Consider the following 25848-nt stretch of genomic DNA (forward strand, 5'->3'; position numbering starts at 1 on the left):
TTTATTTGAGACAATATTGCTCACTGGGCCATTTGGACCAAGACTGCCTTCCAGGCTCTGTCTTTTTCGTAATCCTGCAGCGTCCCATTAGGCGTCTGCTGCTTATGAATCAAAACACAAAGGAGAAACAGAGATTAAAAGAATATAATGAAAAAAAAAGTCTTTATAAAACACTTATTCTAAATTCCTTGTTAATGTCCAAGTTTCTGTTTTTAAATGTAGTTTTGATACATTAAAGCTATAAAAAAAAAATAATAATAATAAACTAAAGCAGAGTTTGTCATTTGAGAATGACCTTTGACCCATTTGTCCTGTTTAAACATGCTATACCTCATTGAAATGAGTTGTGGTCTGCAAGCTGTCCTCGCACTCTGGAGCCCCCATGCGGAGCCGACTCTTGTATGCTGCACAGTGCACCACAGTGGCTGATGTAAGTACTGCCTGCACCAGCAGCAGCACCATCAGGATCAACAGCAGGATGTCATAGGATTGCTGGGAGACACACACAGGAAATCAGAGGGTATTTTTGATTTTCTCACGAATCATCACAAATCATTCAACCACTCTAGCTGTACAACCCTGTAAATCGTCAAGCTTCTTTTTTAATTATAGTCACCTTGGCTGTAGGCACATCATAGAGGAAAATTTCTATAAAACTGATCACACTGCTAGAAAGGAAACCAGAGGCAGAAAAGAGGAGGGGTGATGTCACACTGCTGATGGCTATCAGCACCTCCACCTGAAACAACAAAACAGGGGCAAGTAAGAGGAAATAAGTTAATTGTTATTATTGGCTTACAAGAGAAGATACAGAAATGTAACACTAAGACACTGTTTATCATATCCAACATGATGGTTAACCTTTGGAGAATATGCAACATAATGATTAAAAACTACAATTTGGCAGATTTAATTAATTAAATTCACAATTTTTCATTTTTTTTTTACTTCGGTGGTCTTTAGTATTGAAGTCACAGTCTCAACAATGTTCTCGTTAAGGATTCTTTGAACTTGAATTAAAAAAAACTGATTGTACTGTCAACTTTAAAAAATGTAACTGCCTTTTTTTTTTAACCCCAATTGCAGCCTTTTAAAAAAAAAGGTATTAATGTTGAAATTGCAGCATCAGCTTCCAAGCATCTACAATTTGGTTATGAAATTCGTTCGAAAAAAGCTACATAAGCACACCGATCATGATTCAAATGCGCAAACACATATTCCTCAAACAACGCAGGAGGATGACAGGTTGCTCATTGATTGATCATTTATTTGCATCTAACTTGGAATGTGCTTTGGAGGATGGACCTCAATGCTGCTTAAGAAAATCTGCTCTCTGACAGGCTGCTCTGGTGCAACCTGACAAAACTGAAAAAGACTCCTGGGTATATGTTGAAACCTCCTCAGAATAACTGAGTGAAAGTCTCGATGCCTTCGATTAAGACTGCTTTTTGATTATTTATTGAATATAAATATATTCTATTTTACTTTACTAGAATCAGAGAGTGTATATTTTTCTTATTTGCATCACATTTTATCTACACACTGACATGTATTTCATTAGGATTTTATGTAGATTTCCAAATGGGTAAGAAATTGATATGTTATATAAGTAATATTTGTCCTGCATTTTATCTACCCTTCTTTACTTTGCCACTGCTAAATAAGATCGACCCAAAACCCTTTAGAAATGGCCTATTACCTATTGTAAGTAAATAGTGCATGAGCCATATTATTTCTGAAATTTTATTGATAAAAAAAAATAATGTATGCTTTCCTTTCCACATCACAATTATGGACTATTTTATTCTGGTCTCCAACCCATAATTTAAATTAAATTCATTAAGGTTTTGGGTTCTAATATACCAAGCATGGAGGAATTTGCCTGATATTGTAGTGTAACTATAAAGACAGAGACAATCAATACTATTGGGTTTAAAATCTGTGGGGAGGTTTTCTGCTGGAGAAAATAATACATTTTATTGACTCAGTGAAGCAAATAGAGAATTAAATTGAAAGTGGAAAAAACATGCTTTTGTAGTAGAATCATGAAATTTTAATATTTATTTTCTTTCTCTGATCAAATATTCCATTGAAAGTCATGAAGACATTTATTGCACTTATTGCACCAACCTAAAACCTTGAAAAACGATTGTTGTCTTTTGTATGGAAGAAATAAAATGTATAGACCGTAAGTTGATGCAGTCAGCTGAGCCTATACAGCTTAACACCTAAAAACAATAATTGTTCATACCCCTGGCAGCATCAGCTGCTGGAGTTTTTTTTCTTTTCTATGTTGCTTTGAACGGGTCTATTCTGTTGTTAATGATATCAATGTTCAAAAGTTAATATCATATGTATTATATATTCCTGAATATTCCTGAAACAAGGTTATTGGTTTCATGACAAAAATAATGAATCAAATTTTTCCAGGAGAGTGAATCCTTTTGGACTTCATTGTAATTGTTTATAAACTGGTATGGATTCATAAATTGAACTTTAGACTGTACAACTGGATCAACTGAATAAGCACTGATTGAAATTGAATTAGTCAAAATATTAAATCCGATTCTTGCAATATGCAATAACATTACATTTGGCTTAAAGCTGTGCAAAAGCCTGAGTAGAAATAGACAGTAACTAAACTTATTTGAAAATAAATATTAAAATATGAAACTATAGGTCTGCTGCACCTATGCATTGCTATTTATTGATTATTTTTAAATTAAACAGCTATACTTATCATTTTTCTAATCAAAGAGTTACAAAATAATCATACTCACCAAGCATTTGTTGGGGTATTCTGACACAACATGACTGGCAATTGCACTTGGAAAACACTGCAAAGGATTAAATTCAAAGTTTCATTCACATCTCAATTCCTTTGAATAATTCAGATTTCTCAAATGTAAGAGGGTGAGAAAACCTACAGCTACAAGGATCCAGAAAAATGTGACTGACAGGTATGGGCCAGGAAGCAGAGCGTCCATGTTGAGGGCGATAATCCCTCCGAATACAGCAGAGATTCCCACAATGACTTCGATCACCTGAGAGGAACATCTTCAGCAATTAAACAACATTTGAAGTTTTTTTTTTTTTTTTTTTAAATACAGGTGAAAACTTTACTCACAGAGTATGCTTTGAGGAGTCGAGTGGGGAACACGGCTGGTTTTATGACCATGGGTCTGTTATATGACTTTGAAATACACAGAAAGATTGAGAGGGATTAGGATGGAGGAAAACAAAGAGGAATTAGGTGGAAAAAGACAAAAGCAACCAGTCAAACCTTCCTATGGCAGCAGCAGTCGTCTGCAGAGCGGGCTGACAGTATGACAGTGGTAGCCATCAATACCTCCAGTACAATCATCAAGATGAGGTTGAAGTTGATCTGGGAACAGAAAGAGGCGTGTTTAAAAAAAAAAGGAAAACAAAAACCACTGAGGAGTAGAAACTAAATGTTCTTCAGAAAAAATAAGCAATCTTAGACTGAGAGAGGATTTACATTGACAGCAGAAGGATTCAGGACCAGTTTACAGCCAAACCACACAAGACAGGTGGTCGTCACTGCAAATGTTGACACATAGACAACCTGGAAATCTGACACCTGTAAGCAGAATAAAAAAATAAAATAAAATAAAAAATAAAAGCTTTGTTATTGTCGCAACATAAAAAAAAAAACACTTATAAGTTGTAGCTCTTACATAAAAAGTAACAGCCCTTGTGCTTTCAGCATTCACTTACCGCAACATGTCTTTTCTTGGCAATAGCAAAGCTAGCTATCGCTGCAGGTATGCCCTATGAAGAACATAAGTATCTTACACTAATTATCCTAAGGCAAATGCTGTTGCAATAAAATGCCAAAAAGCTCTCATTGAAATGGCGTTAAGTTGGGTCAGAGATGGTCACTCACTGAGCCCGCAGCACAGCGTAAGTAGTCCATGGCAACAGGAAACAGGTTTCCCAGGTACAGAGAAAAACCAGATGTGATGAGCAGACTCCCCTGGGGATGTTCAAACACAGACAGATAGAAGGACACAGATGCATGTATATTTGCCGACCCACACTCTACCAGTGAGTTTCCTTCCAGTCATCTTAAAAAAAATCTGTGTTCTTGAATTTGGTTAAAAGATGCATTGAGTCTTCAGTGTGAGATCATAATAACAACTTCAATGACACATAACACCCGATTGACCTGTGGCTCAATCGGGTTTTAGGTGTATCTTGCCCAATAGTGTTTCAACAAACTTCTTTAGGTTTGCTGGTGAGACTGGTGAGCAGAATCCACAGCAATGCCTCCTCAAGTCTCAATATAGGCTACAGTGGTCAAAGAATATCCTGGAAAAAACACTTTTTTAAAGCTTTATTTTGCTTTAAGACTGTATGATACTAACCTTTTTGAAGTACACATATAGAGATGTTTTTTATGGGGACTGTTTGTAAAAATGCGTCACATACCCACACAAATACCTGTATAAAATTGTTATGTTATTTTACTTCTTATTAAACTTATAATGTTAGTAGGTAGGGTACGTATCTAATGCGTATTTGATATCTTGATCCCTTTTATATCCCTACTTGTATATAAAAACTACTAACAAAAAAATCAGATGGAGATGAATGTTTAAAATTTCCAGTGTAATCCAAGTTCAATTATTCCAAATTGTTAAAATTTCTATATGTTTTCTTGCTCGGGTTGCAGGGAGTTTTGAATATTGTGCCAATTTAATTTGTAATTTGGTATTGGATAGAGTTCCCTACCTCAAACATGTCAAGGTTGATAATCAGTTTTGTAAGAAGGTTGTAACAGGGTGATAAATAGTTATAGAAAGCTCTCATCTCATTTCTATTGAAAACAGGTGGACTATGTCTAAAAGCCCTGTCTGTGTAAAGAAATCAAGAAAAAATAGATTAATTCTATGAGTTTGATTCAGATACCCAGACAGAATAGGTACAGAAGGTGGCTGATGGATTCAAAAAGCTGCCGTTAAGGTACAACCTGCTAAGGGTCATTTAATGAACACATTTATAATAACAATGATTCCTTAGAAATTGTTAAACCACATTGCTAACATGGAGCAACCCACAGCCTAAATTAAGATCTTGATAGAAAGGAAGCTTATTTAATCCATCACTGACCATCTTTCTCTACTTCTGAGGCAGAAGCACAAAACAAGAATTTGTTACCATATTTCATTCAAAACTCGTAGACTGGGGTATATTTCTTCCTGAACAGAGTAAATACACCCGGCCTTCTAAGTTTTTATGATTTGGACAGGTAAATTCTTTATTGTGCTCCATTTTTTTTTCTTTTCTGACCATATCCCCCTCACCCCTATGAGGACACTGTAGAGCCAGGCCCTGTAGCTGAAGCAGGGGTGCCTTAGAGCCTCCGGCTGGGCCAGCTGCAGGTCACTGGCTCTCACGTCCACAGTGTAGCTGTCACGCTCTGGCCTTTCTCTCTCCATGCGCTCTGGCCGTCTCTCCAGACTCCGGTCGCCTCGCCGTCCCAGAGTCCCATTCCCTCTCTCCAATGTGGAGGTTCGGCTGTAGGTGAACTCTTCTCTGGCAGACAGATCTTCACGCTGCATCTTTTAAATGACCTTTATCCAACTTAAGGAACAGAATGAAAAGCACATAAAAAAAAATCCCCACAACTAGTATTTTGCCAAAGTCTTTACCCCTATTAAACTTGTATATTTTATAGATTGTTACCAACACTGTAGTGTTTAGTTCTAGGGTAAAATGAAAATGCTTTCCAAACATTTCTACAATTATAAATCTTGAAAGCATTGCTTAAAGTCAATGCCATGTAGAATCGAGTCTGCCAGCTTTGCAGATGTAATTCAATTGATTCTTCCAATTCATCATTTCACAATTACTGTAGAGTTGCAATTTTCAAGACCTGCATATGATATCTAATTGTAATTAGTGCTGCTTTTTGACTGAACTGTTCTAGCAAGATAAACTGCTTTATTTTAAAGCATTCCATTTTAACTCTAGATTTATGTCTAGTCATTTTGCGCTAGTAGTGTTCTTCCTGGATGGCCCTATGCAACCATCACCACATTAGGATTTTTAAACCAACTTTATTTTTAAAGTTTGGTTGTGTTTTTTTTAGAATGATGTTCTGAGTAAATCTTCTGTAATGCATTTTATTTTACATCTAGGCACAAATATTCAGCTATGGTATCACATGACCAGAACACCCTTTTCCATAAGTTTGCTTTGTCTTCCGCATTGCAAACTGGAAGCGGATTTTCCCATAACTTTATCCCTAACCTGTCTGAGGTGTTGATGGCCATTTAAAAAAAATGTTTAAATGCTTTAATAAAGCAAAGAGACCTTTTCATAATGGTTGAATTGATACTGACAATAATCTTCATACACGGAAGGACAGTTTAACAGCCTGTTGATATTTGAAGGCAATTAGCCTAATTATTTTATTTAGGGTTATCAGACTGGAAAGAATTAAAGCAAAAATAACAACCATGTTCTCTGTAGCTAACCTTCCTTTTCCCAATAATCCCAATACTTGGTATTGGTCTGTAACATAAGTTCACATTAAAATACACTTGTGTTTTTAGTTGTAACATACCAAACTATTGAAATTAACCTTTCCATAATTTGTTGTGTTACATTCACGAACATAAATGTGATGCTTGCATATAAATATCTTTGCAAGGTCTAGTATGTCCATATTTCAACATTTTTGCCAGTTTAAGGTCTTTTAAGCATTTAACATGTAGACTGGAAGCATTTCAACATTGGCAATAAGTCCAAAAACGTTTAAAGCGTTAAATATAAAAACTTTTAAACTCTTAGTTATGGAAAACCGCAACCCCCATTATTTTCATGTTAAAGCTATGATGACACATTGCAATTTTAGCTTATTAATAATTTTTGGCACACTCTTTATCCTTACCTGTTGTTGCAAATGTTCAAATTAACTTCTGTCAAAAATCCATATACAAGGCAGCTTATCTCTGGGCCATCCGATGTCTCATCTTTCTCAGAGTTTACTTCTTCTTTAACTGCACCCCCGTTTTTTTTGTTTTTGTTCTTTCTCTCTCTGCCTGTCTCTCTCTCTCTCCCCTTTTCCCTCTGACACTGTGCAATGTTTAGCAGGAGCAGTTCTGAGAAGTTTTTGGTGCCCTTCAAAGCGTGGAACTGAAACACATGGCTGTTGTGTTGCCAGACTACTTTGTGCCAAACGGAGAGCGCTTGTGCATGACAACAAGGGGGAGGATGAAGGGGCTCACACTGGGGGCAGAGTTAGTAGGGCAGACACCCCTGTTTTATCCCCCCTCCTCTTTGCTCTTGCACACAAACACACACACACTCAAATATGTGCGTGTCAGCCCACTTAGAAAACTGAACAATGGGGCGTTCAGAACAGAACAACTCAGACTGTTTTTACATCACCAAAGTGACAGTTTCAGATAAATCTCTTTGGGGACAGTTTGCATTCGTTCTCCTGCAATATTTCCCAACACAGCTTCCCCTGGTGTTACTTAAGTGCTTCACTCTTGGTTTACAGCTCAGTAAATTAAGATACCCAGCAGTGCTTTAGAAAAGAGGCAGTCGAGACATTTCCATGGATATATCAAATGCTCTTCTGTCTGGCAGGGCTAATCAAGTAATGAATATTTTTCTTTGTAAATAAAATTTAGTTAGAAAAATGCCACCAATAAAGAAAATCCAAGACTAAGTGTTGATTATGTCTACATTCAGACATGTTGCTGTTTGTTCCACAGCATTCCCAGCTCCATATTGTTCTCGGGGAGCTGTAGCCATGGTGACGTCTAAACAACTGTCCTTCAATTACTAAGTGCACTCTCAGAGGGAGACATGCACTTTTCAACAGTCTCCAGAAACATTAGAAGGGATCTGTGAAACTGGCTGGTTGCAGCACCGTTAAGCATTAGAGCACTAATGTAATCAGAGAATTGAGCACTAATATAAACATAAATAAGTGAGGTGAAAATCAGCAAAGGGGAAGAAATATGGCATTTCAAACCATTGCTGGCATTATCATTGTCAAATTGGACAAACTTCAAATCAGTATCAAACATTCCTTAGCTTCATAAAGACACCAGTAAAAAGCAGGAATGTTTCAAGCACAATGTTTGAAGAGAATCCAGTGAAATAAGAATATATTTTGTCAGCTTTTTCCTTGATTAGCCCAACAGAAGATGTAAAAATATAACAATATTTCTCCTGTGTAATGACATTTTGACATATTGTTAGCATCTTTCCCCTGATTACTGAATTCCATAAAACCCAGTGAACTTATTTATGTATAAGCACTAATCAATTCCTTTATTTATTTGTCATTTTAGGGGGAAATTATTTAGAGAAAGAAACATACAAGAACAAGTCATCTACAAAGGTAGTGTAAAGTAAAATGCATAAAGTTAATGTTAAAGTTATTTTGTTTGATGAAAACTTCTAAGAGCTTCAGAAAGCCTGTGGATCCACTTTAACCCTCACTGAATAGTCCTGTGTACTTCAGGCAAAAATGGAAGGAGAAAATAATCATCGTGGAAATGTATGTTACACAACTCTATAAGGCCAAGTGGTCCTTTTTTTTTTTTTTTGAATATATTTCATTGTTAGAAACACTGCAGGGTTTAACTTTCTTTTCCCTGGAGGAAGTGACTATTTTCAATTTCAATTCCTGTTTGAAAAGAACTCCATTGGTTTAATGTTGTTTTTCTTCTGTCTGTCTACTGTCATTCTATCCCATTTGGTCCCAGAAATGGCCACTCATAGAGAGCCTGATTCTAATGGAGGTTTCTCCTTTCTAAGACAGATGGGTCCATTTCTGCCACATGCTTATTCAGAATGGGAAGTGGCTTCAGTGTCAGTTACTCAAGAAATCAGTTGAGCTTCCTTAGATAAAGAACTTTTATAATAAATAATTTTTACCTTAAACAAAACTGTATTGTATTAGATTATAATTTGGAATGAGTAGGTCAAACATAATTTTCCCTACATGAGTGAATTATTATAAAATCCATGCATTACAATATGTGGTCTTTCAGGTTGTATTGGTTAAACACCATCCTCACCCACCAGCTGGAGAATACCTTTGATTTCTCCTGAGCATTTCATATTTCAGTCATGTGTTGTAGCTGCAGGTAGCTGTCCAGTGTAAAGTGCCGACTGGTTGGCCTAGATTTGTGATTACTTGCTCAGAAATAGCTTTTTGCTGGTAAAATCTCTCATTGGCTGGACCATGGTTTATTCTCCACACTCTGAACCTTATCTATTAAAAACTACAACTAACTACTTGAGAGTAACTATAAAAAGCAGAGTTGAATAAATTCAAGTCCTCAGAAGTTTCATGTGGTTTTATTATACATGTACCTGGTTTAGTTTTGCACAACTACTTGAAAATGTAGTTTTAATGCTTTATTTTATTTTACTTTATTTATTTACGCATATGCAACCTTACAGGACGGTGAATCTGATAACTTATCTTGGTGTTACTTATTCTACTTCTATTATTTTGTGTTGCAGGAAAACTTTATTTTGTATTTTTCTGATAGAGCTGTAACATTACTCTTCTTGTCTTTATATATATATATATATATAAAAAGTTAACCTTGTAAACTGAAATATAAGCCTTTCCTGAGCATTTTACAATATTGCCATCCTAACAAATTCTTTCTATGGAAGCTGCTTGCTTCCTAGCCTGAACCCTATCCCTACCCCCAGACCCCTTACATCAACCTTATTTACAAAGAACATTGGAAAGTCTTCAGATTGTGTGTTCTTTTATCAGAAATTGAGAACCAGAGGAGAAATTGTATAGATTTTCCTCAGTGTACATAATGGTGATCTTTGTCTTTAAGTGGTGAGGAAAGTCTGAGGTTATTTACTTTTAGGTTATCAACAAAGCTGAGTTCTGAGACTCACAAGCCGAGAAACAGAATCCTAAAATCAGCAAAATACCATAACTCGCCAAGTTATGCCAAAGCCTGATCAATGTGCCAGATTTGGTTGCAGTAATGTTACTTTTTTTGTGTTAATCTTCCAAACTAAGGAACCACCAAGAATGTCATATGAACTCATCTTAAACCAACTGCAATCTAGTGCTAAGGTGGACTCAAAGCTGATTTAAAAATTATAAAAAATATTCCTATAATGATGCATACTTTTTTCATGTGTATCAGATTTTGTTTATCATTTATATATCATTTATTTATATATGTCAGAAAACTCTATTAGCAATATTCTGTTTTGGTTAGATCTCAGTAACTCAGCAAATATGAATGATTAAAGTCACAGACTCCGGCCAGTGTTTATAAGGTTCCTACGAAGTTTGTTCATTTCAAGCCAAAATGAGAATGAAGTTAATGAAGTGTTTTATATCTTTATTTTTGTCACAGATTTCAGGCAATTTGGACCCTACTGCCATGAGCACTGCTGGATCCTACATTAAACTTACTACCAGCAGAGATCTGACCTTTTGCTGCAGAGGATAAAATGACAACAGAGCTGCCCTAAAAACTCCTCATCAAACAGAATAAAAGATAAGAGCCAGCACCACAAGTTAAAAGCAAATCTCTGGGAAAGAAAATAAAAATTCCTGTAGCATTATGTTTGAATAAACATCCCTGCAGCCTCTAAGAAACAACCAAAAGATCGTATTTTACAGTGACACATTAATAGTGACCCACGGTAATGACAGACGATTCCAAAATGTGAAAACAGTTCTTTAGGTTCAAACATGCAACACTTAAACATTTATGTTTATAAGATGAACAAATTTCTTTTTACAGCAATATCTAACATTAAGACACATGAAAAAAATGTGTGGATATATACATTAACTTACATCATCAATATCTCTGTTTTATCCACAAAATTTACAAAGCAGTTAAGGACATAAAATTCCTTTTTCAAAAGTCCCATTTCTTTAGTCACATCTTTATTTTGTTGCCTTTTACTAGACTTGTTTGGCTTTACTCAGTAATTTGCAAATAACTGATCCATAAATATACAAATGATCTGCTCTGTACAGGTATTCCAGCAAACAATCACAAAATGAGGCAGTGGTTCTTCGTCATACCCAGGAATATTCTATTTAACCACATATTCTGAAGCTCTCATAATTGTGTTTGAGTTGCTATTGGCAAGATGAGATTTAATACAACTACCAGATGACAGTTGTGTTAGTAGATGCATATAAACAAGGCAAACAGATTTGTCACCATGTGCTAAGATAACATAAAGCATGTTAGCAACTGATGACGAACAAAGATTATACTCTGAAGGTCTGTGGTTCTCAGATTTTATTCTCAACTGGAAATGTTCTACCACACAGATCCTTTTTTTTTTCAACTATTGCTCATGAGGTCTTGAGAAATGTTTTTTCAAAATAAAAGAGTATAGATTTTAAATCTGAGAGCAAGATTCCAAACAATCAGTATCTGATGTTAGAATTGCTTTACCTTAAATCTATTTAAAAACTAATGCTTGCTCACATTTATGCCTTTCTCAGCCCTCATGTTGCTTCTGTATTGATATCCGATGCTTCTTGACCAAATATTATTCCCTCCTGTTTACTTCCCTTTCATCATGTACGTATTACTTATCATTTATCCATTAATAAACATTTCCAGCCAGTAGAATGACAGTGTGTTACTGCGATTTTAGTGCCTTCTATGAAGTGCACTTGCTTTTGCTATAGAATGGACTTCATATGCTAGCTAGATAATGTGGGCACACAATGTTTTAAACAAACATTTCCCCTATATAAGAGCTCAGACTATTGATCCTTTGGAGGAAGACAAGTGAATGGACTGAATGCGAATGGCCAGAGTTTTCTCCAAGGCCTGCAGGATGTCGCTGCCAGGGCTTTCAGGAGGTGTGTCATACAGCAGCTGTTTGAAAGGCTCCAGTTCAATCAGGATGACCATGTTTTTCAAGAAGAAGCCTTCTATGTAGGATGCTAAGTCTGGAGCATCAAGAAACTGAGAAGAGAGGAGAATACCTAACTTTATTAACTTAAACCTAGCGTAAACAAAAATTTGACCACAAACATTAAAAAAAATCATTAAATGAAAACATTTTGCTTTGAATTAAATATTTTTTGTAAAACTTTCCTGTTTTTTCTTTACCTTTGTGTGGTTATAGATCTCAACACAAGTTTCAGTGTTAATGTTCTTGGTGCAGATGATCTCACAGTGCCTCTGCAGAGCTTCCAGCTGAAAGAACTTGGCTGCAGACAACAGCTGGAAGAAAAAAAACAAAAATTAGTTTAAAAATAATTAAGGCTACATAATAGTCAAGGTTTAAGAACTCATAGAGTGACATTTATTAAGGTTAAATTACAGGTTTTAGGATAAGAGTCGAAGGCTTATTGTTTATCTAACCTCCATAACATCTGTGCTCCTGATGTGAAGAGCGTCGGTTCCTCCGAAGTAAAGATACTGCATCACCAGCTGTTAAAATAATCACACAGGCACAATTATACATATATATATCTACATATAGACAGATAGATAAAGCAAAATCCTAGCATCATTTTAATTAATAATTAGATCACTCTACTTAGTAGGGTTGACAATGATCATTTAAATTGATTGCTTCCTCTATAAGACCTTATATCTTCAAAAGTTTCAATAAGATTGACACCAAGGTTGGTTTGTTCCATATATCTATCATCAACATTAGCTTATCCGTGCATTATTGTCTAATTAATTCTGAGATACTGTATATAATGCAAGCTAATATTAGGCATCTGCCATGGCCTTACCAGATCTCAGCCCTATTGTAAATTTGTACATCCGTCCAAAAACAGAAAAAAAATGTAATAAAATCCCATCATAAAATTCTAAAACAAATCAACCATTCCTTTATCAAATTCCGCCTACAAGAGCGGCCAATTTTACCATGTATTATACCATGAACCTGTTGATGGCTACAAAATGTGCCTGTTTAAACCTGTTATGCAGCATTTGTGTACTGTATATATTAGGGCAACATGTATAATTTGTATTAGACTAAGTTCAAAGTGGATACATTTCACCAGCTCTGTTGGTACAAACCCGTTATAGTAAGTATTTTCATTACCTGAAATATATGATATTTGACGTTGCTGATTTCAATGCATGTATTTTCGCCACAGGGTCTGTTTGCTAGAAGAGTTTTGAATCTTAAGAAAACAGATGACACAAAAAAGTATATATAAATTTTTTCTGAATGCAGTATTGGTCTCAGTTCAAACATAACAAAACAAAATCACATTTGATGAGTCACTGTTTTTTTTTTTATCAGGCTGATCATACTTAAAAAGAGGAGACTTAAAATGTTTATACCTGTTGGAAGCTGTGAAGAGCAGGACTTTGTGAGCATAAAATGGCTTCCCGTCAACCAAAAAAGTCACATCAGACATGTCCTTATTATTCAGGAAGTGAGGATCTGAAAAACACAGTTTTTTTTTTATTTTCTATTTTTTTTATTTTTTATTTTTGTCATCAACTTAGGGGAAAAAAACAGCAGCCCAAATTCCAGATCAGGGAAGATTTACATAAAAATTTAAATGCCCACTAACAACACTAGATGGTGTTATGAGCAACTTCATAACATTATGGATCCGCTTTCAGAGCTGTTTTAAACAATAAATCCATAAGGAAAAATCTTACCCAGTCGGGATGTCTGCTTTCTCTTTATCTCTGACAGTTTGGGAATGGGATAAGGGCCATAACACTGAGTAAAGATAGCAGACAGCTGCTGGCTGATCACTTCATTCTGGCAAAAAAAAAAAAACAGAGTTACAGAAGAGGTTAGCCCGCCATTTAGATATACTGCTTACTTCAGAGAGTTAAAATCAGACACAGTAAACTCATTAAACATTAGAAAGGAGCCAAACTGGTGGCTTTAGACACAAAAGCATGACTGCAGCAAGTGTGTAGAAAATTGTCAAAATAGTAGGCAGGACATGTAGAATGCAGTATAAGATATTTGTGTTTATAATTTATCAGAAGAAAAGTTGATTAGAGGGGAGTTGTCTTTTTAATATTAACCCTCACCTAAAATATCTACTACCATGATGATCATAGTTTTTTACCAATAGAAAAGGGATCAGATTTAAAAGGTGGCTCATTGAATCTAATGATGGAGGGTGGAAAGGAGATAAAGTAGAGACAGCAAAGCAAATATATTTAAATAAAAAAGTATATTATAGAGAAACTATGTTGAAGGAAAAATAATGATATTTATACAGAAATAAAAATACAAAAACATTTTGAATGCCATTGAATAACTGAAACCTAAGAGAAATCTGAAAGTCAGCAACTTCTGAAGTACCTTGCTGGCCCTAAGGATTTGAAACATCAGAGGAAGGCCATGTGTGATGAGTTCCTCGGTGTACTCCTCTTCCTCAATGCAGCTGAATTCTTTCAGAAGACCTTGGATCAAAGGTCGGCGGTGCTGCTGAAAACATGTACGCAGAGACTCAAGCCAAGTATGTAGTGTCCACGGGACCCCTGAGAAGCAGATAAGAAAAACATGAAGGATATGAGGAAGGTTTCTGCACATAGATGACATATATGTGGTAGATTATACAAAAAAAAACAAACAAACAAAAAAAAAAAACATACGAAATGAAAACCCACCAAGGCTTCGAATATCTATGGTGATGTCAACGTGTCCATGTTCGGCACTGTGGTACATAGCTTCTTTGAGAGCTTTAAGTTTGGCCTTCCCACTTCTGATTAGATCAACCTGAGATGAACTTCTACTTTCTAGTTCTGAACCTTCAGCCAGAATCTCTTCCAATGACAAAACATCACCTTTTCCTTTATCCGAATGAGATAACAACCTTCGAAACACGTTTCTGTAAGCCACAAAACACAAAAAGAGAAAGCATATTGTACACATCATAAAACCTCAAAAACTGTTTTATCAAGGAAGAATTATTATAATATTAATCAGAAAAAGGATGGATAGATTTTGGATCTATGTCATTTATTTTAATAAATATTTTATTTTTATGGATTCTTGAGATGGTTGGGTAGTTTTGAAAATGACTATAACACCACATGATTTGACAGCCTGCACTTAAGGCTTACATACTAAAAAGAATTGCAGAACTTAAATTGCATTTAAGCATCCCTCATTTAGAAATAGGCTTACTTCCACTTGCTGAGATCTAATAATCTAAACCTTAGATTTTTAACTGAAATGAAACAACAATTTGATGCAAAAAATATATAACTGACGCATGAAATATGTTTTTATTCCAAAAAATAGAATACATACATGTGGATGACAGCATAAGCAGGTAAACTGTAGGTTTGTGAGATTAACAAATGCTTGGCATACATAAATTATGGAAATACTCTCATTATTCCTCTGAATATTCCTCCTTTTTGAGTTTTAATCAACTCAAACAGGACCAAAAAAAATCACTTATAGTAATGACTTAAATTGAACTAAGACTAATAGTTTTCGTCCTAAATGCTCAAATCAAGATGGCTGTCAAAAACAACACTGCCGTAATGGAAAATAGACTTGGACAACTTTTATTGTCATTTTGTATACACAGAGTGAAAACAAAACGAAATTTTGTTTTGTACAGCTTTCAGAGAGTAAATGAGCAGCAGCTTAACAGTGAAATTAATATTTCCATTTCATAAAGTGCAGCAGTGATCAAATGTAGACATTGGTACAAAAAAAAAGAACTATAGTTCAGTGAAGATATAGCACATAGAGGTAGGCCTATCATTACATTTTATAATTTTATATTTTAATTAGGTGGAAATACTTTTTTTGCAAAAATAAAACCAAAATTGAAGACTGACAACAAAATTAAGGTTGAGTTCATGTATATATATAAAAAAATAAAATAAAATAAAAAAAAATGAAACAAAAATCAAATCAGTTAAGAAATGTAGTGCTTTAGTTTTGGGGTAAGATGTATACATTTTGAATAGAGTATGAATGTGTGAGCTAATCTGCGTTTAATGTATGTCTGCTGACTGAGCATTAATATATCTGTTGGCTACCTGTGTCCATGAGCAGCAGCAAGGCTGTAGGAGTTCATGTCTCCTTGTGGGGCAGTGGAAATCCCGTTACGGTACATGGTTCCCACCATGGGATCGGCACCCCGCTCCAGCAGCAAACTCACCAGCTCAAAGTTACCTGCAAAGGAAAAAACACTGATCAAGCTACCAGACACACTTTATGAAAGCAATTTTGTTTTTTTTTCTGCCCCTCTATCAAATTCATTCTCACTGGGATCATAGCCAGTGACCACACTGACAATCAGGTGTTGTGTTGGGCTACATATAGAAAGCCTCACGCTGTTATCAGTGTGAAGCAGTACATCTAGAGAGAAGTCTGAGATTGCCGCTGTGTGTCTGTACCTGCAGCGGCTGCCAGCTGCAGCGGGGTCTCTGTATAGTTCTCCATCCCATCCTGCAGGGAACCCTCCACATTAGCTTTGGCATCCAGCAGTAGCTGCAGATGGATAAACACAAGTATGGTAGGAGAGCAAACTGAGAAGACAGGGATCATAGATAAGTACAGTTTCATAGGTTGTTTTTTTATACCCGAAAAATAAAATGTATTTTATCAGGTTTTTACAAGGCAGACCAACTCAAAGTAGTACACGCCTGTAAACTGAAAGAATAAAGGTATATGGGTTTTGGATACATTTCACAATCAATAAATCAAAAGTATGTATTGCTTTTGGGAGTATGTCTTTACCAGCTTAACTAATGTGATGACTGAAGTGTTTGCTAACTTTTATTGGCAAAATAGCTAAAGCCCTTTTGGACAGCATCTGCTTAAATCAGATCAGTTGTTCTGGCTCAAATCTACTTTGCACACCCAGTAGTAGAACCAAGCATGTAGAAGAATCTTTTAGGTTCCTATGCTCCACTGATCTGGAATAAATTAATAGAAAACTGCATAATAAAAAAAGTTAAAAAACAAACCAATGGACTTTGTTTTCCAAGTTTGAAAATGATTCACTTCCCATTCAGGAAGCTTTCTTAATTCAAAATGTCTGGATTAGCGTTGAGTTCCAGACATTTTGAATTGAGAAAACTTCCTGGGTGGGAAGTGAAACTTCTTCAAAGTTGCAAAAACAAAGTCAAGTGTTTGTTTATTTTACATTTTTAGCTTTTTTGGACTGACTATGAGCTGAATGACTCACCAGCATGCAATATCAAAAAGAAAAAATTGTATTTCAAGTGGCCTTTGACCGTACTATCAAAAGAAGAATATTTATTAAGTTTTAAGCCAACTTTCCTTTAATTTGTTTTTCCTCAATCATTTTATCTTTTTTAATATAAAGTCTTATTCAAATTATTCTATTTTATTCTATTTTTATATTTGTATTATGTTGCCTTTATGCCAATGCAATGTGCCTTTTTTTTCTTTTCATGTACTATTTATTGTCTTGCCGTTGAATTGTGCTGTATAAATAAACCTACCTTGCCTTAATTCAAATGCCAAGTCAAGATTCTAAATTAAATTCAAGGTTTGGAGTTTGACTAGGCAAATAATGGATGCTTTGTTCTTAACAATTCAAGGTGCAGTTTTGATAGATGGTGTACATCAAGTCTCTTGTCTTAAAGCAGCCTCTGACAGGTTAATTTCTGTTTAGCTCCTTCCATCTTCCCATAAGGCTTGGACAGCAAGATAAAAAAAAATCCCCAGCATGATACTGCCATCACCATACTGTTTCACAGTGAAAATGGTGAGTTCAGGCAGATTTCTTGCATTATTTTTTCCACAAGAACACAATTTTGCATTTAGCCCAAAAAGATTTCAATCGAAGATAATTGGACAATCTTATACATCTTTGCTGCATTCAAATCGTCAATCAGGCTTTAGGTATTTTTCTTTTCACCATCCCCAGAGAATAGATTTGCTAAGTGAATGAAGAACAGTTTTCTGTGTCTTCAACATACCCTGTGGGAATCCATATCTACTACCATGTCATTTCCTAAAAGATTAATTTTGTTGATACACAAAAAACAGTTGTCATGTAAGAGAAAATGGCCACCTGAGCAATGGATTTCTGCAGCTCTTTTAGGGCCAATGTAAATCAACCTTGGTGTTTTAATACTGCAGCTGCAATTTCTCTTAAAAAAAAAAAAAAGACACCTTCACAGAACAGCTCCAGTTATTTAGCGATTAAATAGCATGCAAGCAGACTGTTTATTAATCAAGCAACTTTTTTAAATTATTCAAGCAACCCTTTAAGGCAGCCAGTTGTGCAGCTTTTGATTTGTGGTTTTATGAGGAAAAAGGAGTTGACAACAAATGCACGTTGAACATTTATTCATCTTTTATTATATAGGCTAAATAACGTTTGACATTAACAGATAGTAATGTATTTCTGTGTTGGAACAGAGAGTTTCAGTTAACAAGGAAAATATGAATGTATTATTGGAAAATATAATATATTTACAATACGTTTTACAAAACTGCAACCAAATTACACTTTAGAAATTTACTTAGAAATAACCTTTTAAATTTGATTGTTTCCTGTATTTGATGCACTCCAATGCCAAATTACACATGCTTGGAATAATTTCCATTACTCTTTAATAATGCTTTAATCTAAATGACATTCTACTTAAGGCAAAGTGAATTAGTTAAATGAGTTCAATACTAATTAGGCTGCTGAGTTTCCACTTTCCATTTCCTAAATGTGGCCCGAAACCATTTGAGTAAATTCAAAACTGGCAGAGGAACGTTCTGGATTGGAGTGACTATGTAAATGCCTTTTTTTTTTTTTTTTTAAATACAATAGGCTTTTAGTTATAAATAAAAAAGAAATAGTTCCTGAATATTTTGTTTAAAAATAAGGACAAAACAGGAGAAATATTTTAGATGATTTTAGATGATTTGATGGTAGAAAATGACAGTAATGACCGACCAGGAGCTGAAGCAAAACAAAAGGATAATGATGAAAGAGACACAGGTGAATGTGTCACTACCTGCACCACAGGCACATGTCCGTGTAACACAGCGAATGTGAGAGTTGTCGCCTGCCGCGTTTCGGGAAAGACTGAGGGGTGCTTGTGCAATGTGTTTGGCACCTGGGGAAGGGACACAGGAGGGTTGGATGGACAGGCAGAAAGGGTTAAGGGGTGGGTGGGGTTGGGGGAGAGAAATACCAAGCCATTAAAACTACTTCATGGAGAACAGAGCACCAAACAAGCAGCCACAGGGAGGAGAGGATAGAGGCAGGATAGGAAACAACAGGAGAAACATGAGCGATTAAGTAGAAACCCTGGGGCTGCAGAGGACATCCTGCCCTCCATGTTTACTTTCTAATGAACACAATGGATTGATCTGTGTCAATGGTCTTTTTTTTAATGGCTTCACTCTGACTTGCTCTTAGTTTGTGGACTCTAAGTTAATTTCTTTAGAAAGGTTGACCTAATGAAATATATGTAAATAAAGTTCCCTCCACATTGATTAGTAAACATTGTTAAAAAGTAATTAAATTAATTAGAACATTGACAAAATGACTTGGAAAATATGAGAAAACCCAAATAAGTTTTTACTTGAAGAAGAAAAAAAATCGTAATACATGTTTATGCTAGCTCAGCCTGTAGGTCAGCATTGAACATGGTACAGTTCAGGCTATATGACACAATCCTTTAATTTAAACCACAATAGTGGCTCTATTGTTGTTCTTTTTGCTTTTCCTTTGATACATTATTTCCAGAATCCTTTTGTCACTTCTACAGCTTTGTAACACTCACCTATAAATTACTTGCATGGGAAAAAAAAGCAAATTTAAACCGAAGGGTTGAACAATAATTTTGTCTGCAGAGAAGACAATTGCACTTATTAAACTGCATCTCTAGATAATTTAGGGGAATAAAAAAAAGTAATATTAATATAAGGTGAATATTAAAATAATTATCACCACTGCTAAGTTATTTTCTGCACAGGATAATAAATATTATTTTTGTTTTAAAGGAAAAGCAAAACTGTAGTTTTCTATAAAGGTTTTGACACAGAATTTTAATGTAAATACATATTTTTTCTACATCTTGAGAATCTAGGAATGAGAGTAACTGAAACTTTTTATTTTTACAAAAAATTAGTTCAATGTTAGCCTTTTGTTCACACCTTCAAAGGGGTTACCAATGAACACAATACAAAGAGATACATTTTGTCAAACTGTTTAAGTAAGATGATAAAAGGAATTAAGGTGAAATAAATATGGGTAAAAGTCAGTAAATGATGAGACAACAGATAAATACATAAATAAGTGGCAAGTTATAGATAAAGCCAGTTGTGTAGTCAAGTATTATAAACATTACCTAAGACTGTGGTTTTACTTTTTTGCATTCTGAATACAGCAGGAAAATGAAAACATAAGCAAGGATTTCTATAATTAACAACAGCCCATAAAAAAAAAAAAAAAATTAGATCAGGAACCTTTGATTTCTTTTTAATTACTCCTTCATTAATTTCTCTTTCAACCACAATAAACACCAAATACTCAGAGTTGAAAACAAACTTGGCTTGTATTTGGGAGAAAAAAAAAAGTAACGTCTATCTAATTTTTTCCAAAATACTTTTTTACTATCGCTACCATTTTAAGCTTAACTAGTAACATACAAAATATTCTGTACATTTGATGTAGGCCTACTGCCCCAAATCAGTAATCTGTAAGTCAACAAATTACTTCTGTAAGTTACCCTCTTCTGATCACTATATTTGTTTCGTCTTTCCATAAAGTAATCATCCGTAACATTTAACAATCCAACTTCAATTTTGTGACAATATTTAAGGCACCAGAACTCCGACTTATCAAAATATGGATCTGGTGTCTGGCATCAGGCTGTGACAGAGAGTCCTACAGTAGGATCAGATGGAGATTGTTTGTTTGCCAGATGCTATTCCAGCTCTGTTTTTAGACCCACAAGGATCCAAATGGATTGGATTTTAATTTGATTTTATTATAACTCTACTCACGCTAACACATACAAAATATAAACATATATTAGGAGAAGCACAGGCTGAAGTGCAATGTGTTCATACAAAAAAAAAAACAAACAACCATGTACTTTTTTACAACCTCAGAAAATCAATGCAATTCTTTAATAATTGATAATAAAAAAAAATGCTGCAGTTGCCATTCTATTCAGTGAGCTGTACTGATTCAATGAAACCATATTATCCACACCAGAACTGTCCATTGGAATATTAACAACAACACAAAAACGTATGTGGGACAGCACAACTCGGGCAGTCAAGAGAATGGGCACAGTAGGCATTTTAATGTCATTTTAGGTCTTTAAATATCTGATTTTTGTCTGTATTGAATGTTTGTACTTATTTGTACATTTGGCGATCACAGTAGAGAATCTAAGCACTGATATGTTGTTATTCAATTTAGCACTTAGTTTCCCCAGTATCACTACTTGAATTATGTCCTATAAAAATATAGAATAGTCAAGTAAATAAACTGCGATTAAATCATAATATCCATGAGCTGCTGTTAGTGGTAAATATGAAAGCGTGAAGCAAATCTGAAACTTGTTTTAAATGCAATGGACTGAAAAGCAGATCTGGCAGAATGCTTAATGGGATGTAAAAATGCTGTAAAGATCAGGATCATGAGGCAATAACTGGATGAATCCGTCCAAGAATCTAGAATCTCTACACACCATGACAAATGTATTTTTTTTTTTTCAGCAAAAATGATCCTTTCATGCCCTGACAGAGACAAAGCATGACTCAGCAGCAAGCCTTTGAGCCACAGTTCTGACTCTAAATGCATGTGTTGTCATATTGACAGTTTGGGTGACCTCATGATTCCCACCTTTGATAACAAGACAACAGGAGAGAACAGGAGAGGATGAGCGAATGTATATTGTTTTCTCCAAATTTATGCCACACATTTTATGCTGATTAGTGATATCATTAGGAGTCATAAATCATCTAATTTTCTTAATTATCAACTTTAAAAAAAACTCTCTCATTATTTCCTTGACATTGTCATATCTACCATTATATTATTATGCTGATTACTTTAATCTGAGCTTTCCCTGACAATCAAACAGCGTTTTTGCCTTTCATAAAGATGTTGCAGCGCCCTGCCTGTTAGTGTGATTTCACACTAATAAGCATTGTTTTTTTCACACATGATTAACTTGTACCAAACTGAAAATAATTGCACGTCAAATCTTCGGTAAGTCATTTAAAAACTAAAGTTAGCCAATAATCAGACCATCAACAGAAGAAGAGTTTAAGTACCACTCACTTTAAGCTATTTGCAATTCATGCAGTTTAACTTACTTTAACTATCTTACTTTACTTTAAATTATGTGTTATCCCCATCTTTTTTTTGATAATCTTTTCTTCCACTTAACCTTCAGTTAATATGTTTGCACACAGCACTTTATGAACTGTCAATTCTTTACCTGTTACCTTTCATGGCTAACAGAAGAAATTGGTGTGATTACAATTTAATGAAACTGAATAAAATATGATTAAGATTCAAGTAATTGTTTATCAATAGTCATATTGAGTCAAAATTTTACTCCATCAACTCAAACTTGAACAAAAAACAACCCTTAGTGGAAAAAAAAAAAAACTTTTCAAAAGAAAAGAAAAAAATTTTTTTCTCTGTAATCTATTTTTTTGAGGGTGCAAAGTAGTCTTCCGTGGTTGCCTAGGCAGTTACATGCCCGCAAATCAAAATAAGCATTTTAAAAATCCAAGTCTTGGTTAGTTTTTAATTCAAACATTATGAGGAGCTAAACTTTCATTAGCTGCAAGCCATAATCATTAAATCATCAGGAATAAACACATGACTGAGAATAACTGAACTGAATAAATCTTTTTAGTAATAAGTAGAAGTAGAATTAAGTAGAATTACTGTGTAAGTAGAATGCCTGTAAGTAGAATTACTTACAGGCATCGGAATCTGTTGCTGTCAAGAAAAATGAATGCCATAGCATCTCGGGCATCATTTGAGAGTAAGATAGGGGGATACATTCAAAATGATACTGTAGAGGATGTAATGCTGATTAAACATAGGGTTATCTTTTTACTGCAAGTTATATCTACTGAGATATAAAGCATAAAAATAACAAAGGTTTAATAAAACATCCCAAACGACTTGAATTGGAACAAAAACATTCTAACAGGGACATCCCTTATCAGTATTTGAGTATTCTTAAAGTGCTGACTTACACTTCTTGAATCACAATTAAATGGGATGCTACTTGTAAGCACTCACCTCACTATTAATGTCTGCTCCTGCATCAAGCAGCATTTGCACCATGGCCTCATCTCCACGGACACATGCATACATCAGCGGGGTCATCCCCTTCACAAGCACAGAAAACAATATGAGACATGAGTTCTATTTATAAATATTTCATCTTTCTGGTATGTCTCCAGATTAGGAAGTCATGTAAATAACAATAGATGACTCTTTACAAAAAAAACAAAAAAAAAACAGCAGAAATTCACATTCTGATCTGGTCTAAACTGCATCCTTAACCCCCCCAGGCTTATAGTTTTTGTGCAGATACTGTTATGGATTTTGTTTCTTAACCTTCACTCAATACTGCAGGCATCAATATTTCCTCAGGGTCACCTATAGTTGGTGGGAAATCCCAGAGAATTAATGAGCTTAAGAGTCTTGTTTTTAAAAGTTTCCACTAAGACCATAGGGTTGTATGTTTTATTTTCTCATGGAAACTCCTGAGTTTCACTTGAAGTAATACCCAGATGATTTACTGTTCAGGAGGTCAGTAGTCATGATATAATGTAGAGTGGCTTGGCAGGAGGGCTGCAGGAAAAAAGAAGCCAGAGAAAGATTTAATATGTGCTGCTGCCTTTTGCTCACAGGGTGAAGCAGCCACAGTTTAAAAGCCAACAAAACATGTCTTTCCACAGGCTAAGTGTGTGTGGCAATGTTTCTGTTACCCTGTGGGGACAATTTCCTAGAAATATGCTACATTTTGGGGACTTATAGGTACTTGTGGGGACTAACAACTGGTCTGCATGAGGAGATCTTCCCTCCTTGGGGTGGGGGTTAGGTTTAGGACTAAAATGTGAAATATGTTTAGTTTTAGGTGTGTGTTGGCAATGGTTAGGGTTATGCCATAGAAATAAATGCAATATGAATAGAAGTCAATAGAAAGTCCCAACAAGGACAGTGTGACACAACATGTGTTTGTGTGTGTGCACTTGAGTGCAGGTCCACTAGGTTCTGTATTATTTAATATGTTGACTGTGCCTCTAACCTGCTCATTCATGCTGTTGATTCCATCTGGCCCAAGCAGGTTGACGGCCTGCTTTACCAGGTCTGTACGTCCACAGCTGAGCATACGGAAGCCCAAGTCCTGCAGGAACTTTGCCTCAGTAGAGGCAGCATCTAATTTCCTTGAGGCACAGAAGCAATCATCCGTTCTGAAGGGCAAAGCATGCACACAGATTATTAGTGTGACCTTAAGAGCAGGAGTAATGTCTTCTTTGTGTGATATATTGCCTGAAAAAAAACTGATGACATTGTTGTGAATGTAGAAGATTTTTTCTGAGAAATTACAAATATGGCAAATTATATTTGTGTCAGAAATGGGAAAAACAGAGGCCGATTTACAAGCATACTCTAAAGCCTAAATGAGGGGAAACATTTCACAGCCCTACCGGAGCTGGCGTGGCTCACAGTCGACTCCAGGCAGCAGCAGCCTGGCAGCCTGCCGGACATCATCGCTGTCTACAGAGAAGCTTCGCCTGTGCTCAGTATGGACAACAGCCACTCGCACCCACTCCATCAGTGGTGGCAGCACCAAAAACGGCCTGTAGGAGGAGATAGAAGCACATTTATTCTGAACATCACAGAATCACTGAACTTCAGTCAGGCAGAGAACTATTTGTACCTCAACCCTGACTTGGAAAATCTGCCTCACACAGAATTTTGCATAAGATATTTTGTGCAGTGCAGTGGATGCTTGAGAAATGTTTGCAGAAAGCAGAGACACACTGAAATGAAGAAAATCTGAGGGGAATCTTACCGTGTAACAAACATTTTTTGCAATGAAAAAAAGCAAAATGCAGGATCACAAATCTGCTTACTATGCTTTTAATTCATTAATAGTGACAGTTTTCTTTTTTTGCCATCATTTTTTTAAGTACCAATGCAGTATAACACAAGAGTTTCTATTATGCCAACCATATACAATCTCGAAACAATAACATTTATGGAGAACCATTTATAATACATTTTATGAGTCATATGTCATTTCTTCTTATCGGTTTTATAGTGCTCTTTGCAAACATGATGTGTGGAGCTGCTGCATGGCAGCATACATTATTTATGAGATCCCACTGCCAGCTGAAGGTAAACCCAAGGAGCAGCGATATTTTCTTAAATGTATATTGGCTCTCAGACAAGGGCAGGAGAAATCCATCAAACAGTTGATCCAGTCACCGGGGCTTTTCCTGGAAAGCATGAGAGAGTGTGGAAGAAGGTTAAAGGCAAACTGCTGTACAGACGAAAACCACAGTCTAGGCCGGATTAGGCAAAAGACTATGGTCCCAAAACTCAAATGAGCTCCAGCTTTACTCCAAATCATTAGGAACGTTTGGTTTAAATAAACAGCTCCTATATGTGGCTGTTCAACAAAGTCAACTGTGACAACTTCTCTGTCTTCCTTTGTTGTCACAGGGCAAGAATGAAGACTCTACCATTAGAGTTTAATTTAACATCCCAATAAAAAGGAAAGGAAAAGAATAAAACAACCTAGCTAGGCCATGAAGCTATAAAGTGTTCTTTAATATATATGATTTTTTTTAAACACATTGTAAATGTCACTTATAATAAGAAATGTCCAACATTAC

The 25848-nt window shown here is 35.4% G+C and overlaps 2 protein-coding genes across 3 annotated transcripts in view; both read right to left on the reverse strand.

Annotated features, from left to right (window-relative positions):
- Positions 1-7198, reverse strand: mlc1 (megalencephalic leukoencephalopathy with subcortical cysts 1). Of its 2 annotated transcripts, none has more exons than XM_015371160.1 (12): positions 6920-7197; positions 5328-5607; positions 3908-3997; positions 3739-3792; positions 3500-3601; positions 3284-3385; positions 3128-3193; positions 2928-3044; positions 2781-2837; positions 617-739; positions 331-492; positions 1-98 (listed from the first exon to the last, which is right to left on the reverse strand). In XM_015371160.1, the coding sequence occupies exons 2-12, from the start codon at positions 5583-5585 to the stop codon at positions 21-23; spliced, it is 1209 nt and encodes a 402-aa protein (XP_015226646.1). In that variant the 5' UTR covers positions 5586-5607; positions 6920-7197; the 3' UTR covers positions 1-20. The 2 variants fall into 2 exon arrangements, with proteins under 2 accessions (XP_015226646.1, XP_015226645.1); XM_015371159.1 differs by having other exon boundaries at positions 3-101; positions 6920-7198.
- Positions 7199-10371: 3173 nt separating this feature from the next.
- LOC107082494 (ankyrin repeat and BTB/POZ domain-containing protein BTBD11-B-like) overlaps positions 10372-25848 on the reverse strand; it is a 97469-nt gene continuing 81992 nt past the window's right edge. The window contains exons 4-17 of the mRNA XM_015371204.1: positions 24655-24807; positions 24252-24417; positions 23237-23326; positions 18966-19067; positions 16377-16470; positions 16017-16152; positions 14625-14845; positions 14317-14495; positions 13653-13758; positions 13326-13428; positions 13081-13162; positions 12381-12449; positions 12126-12239; positions 10372-11978 (exon numbers count right to left, since the gene is read on the reverse strand). Coding sequence (XP_015226690.1) covers positions 11769-11978; positions 12126-12239; positions 12381-12449; positions 13081-13162; positions 13326-13428; positions 13653-13758; positions 14317-14495; positions 14625-14845; positions 16017-16152; positions 16377-16470; positions 18966-19067; positions 23237-23326; positions 24252-24417; positions 24655-24807 — 1825 coding nt within the window. The 3' untranslated portion in view covers positions 10372-11768. The remainder of the gene's footprint in view (positions 11979-12125; positions 12240-12380; positions 12450-13080; positions 13163-13325; positions 13429-13652; positions 13759-14316; positions 14496-14624; positions 14846-16016; positions 16153-16376; positions 16471-18965; positions 19068-23236; positions 23327-24251; positions 24418-24654; positions 24808-25848) is intronic.

This window comes from Cyprinodon variegatus, unplaced genomic scaffold, assembly GCF_000732505.1.
Source record: "Cyprinodon variegatus isolate N-32 unplaced genomic scaffold, C_variegatus-1.0 Scaffold54, whole genome shotgun sequence".
NCBI classification, from domain to species: Eukaryota; Metazoa; Chordata; class Actinopteri; order Cyprinodontiformes; family Cyprinodontidae; genus Cyprinodon; species Cyprinodon variegatus.

Bases quoted from the DNA above. Each gene is read 5' to 3' on its own strand.
- mlc1 (XM_015371159.1), bottom strand. From the start codon at position 5,585: ATGCAGCGTGAAGATCTGTCTGCCAGAGAAGAGTTCACCTACAGCCGA. The intron at 3,998-5,327 runs GTGAGGGGGATA...GAACATCCCCAG, and splicing joins TCTACAGTGTCCTCATAGGG to GGGAGTCTGCTCATCACATC. The intron at 493-616 runs GTGACTATAATT...TGTGTCTCCCAG, and splicing joins ATGATGTGCCTACAGCCAAG to CAATCCTATGACATCCTGCT.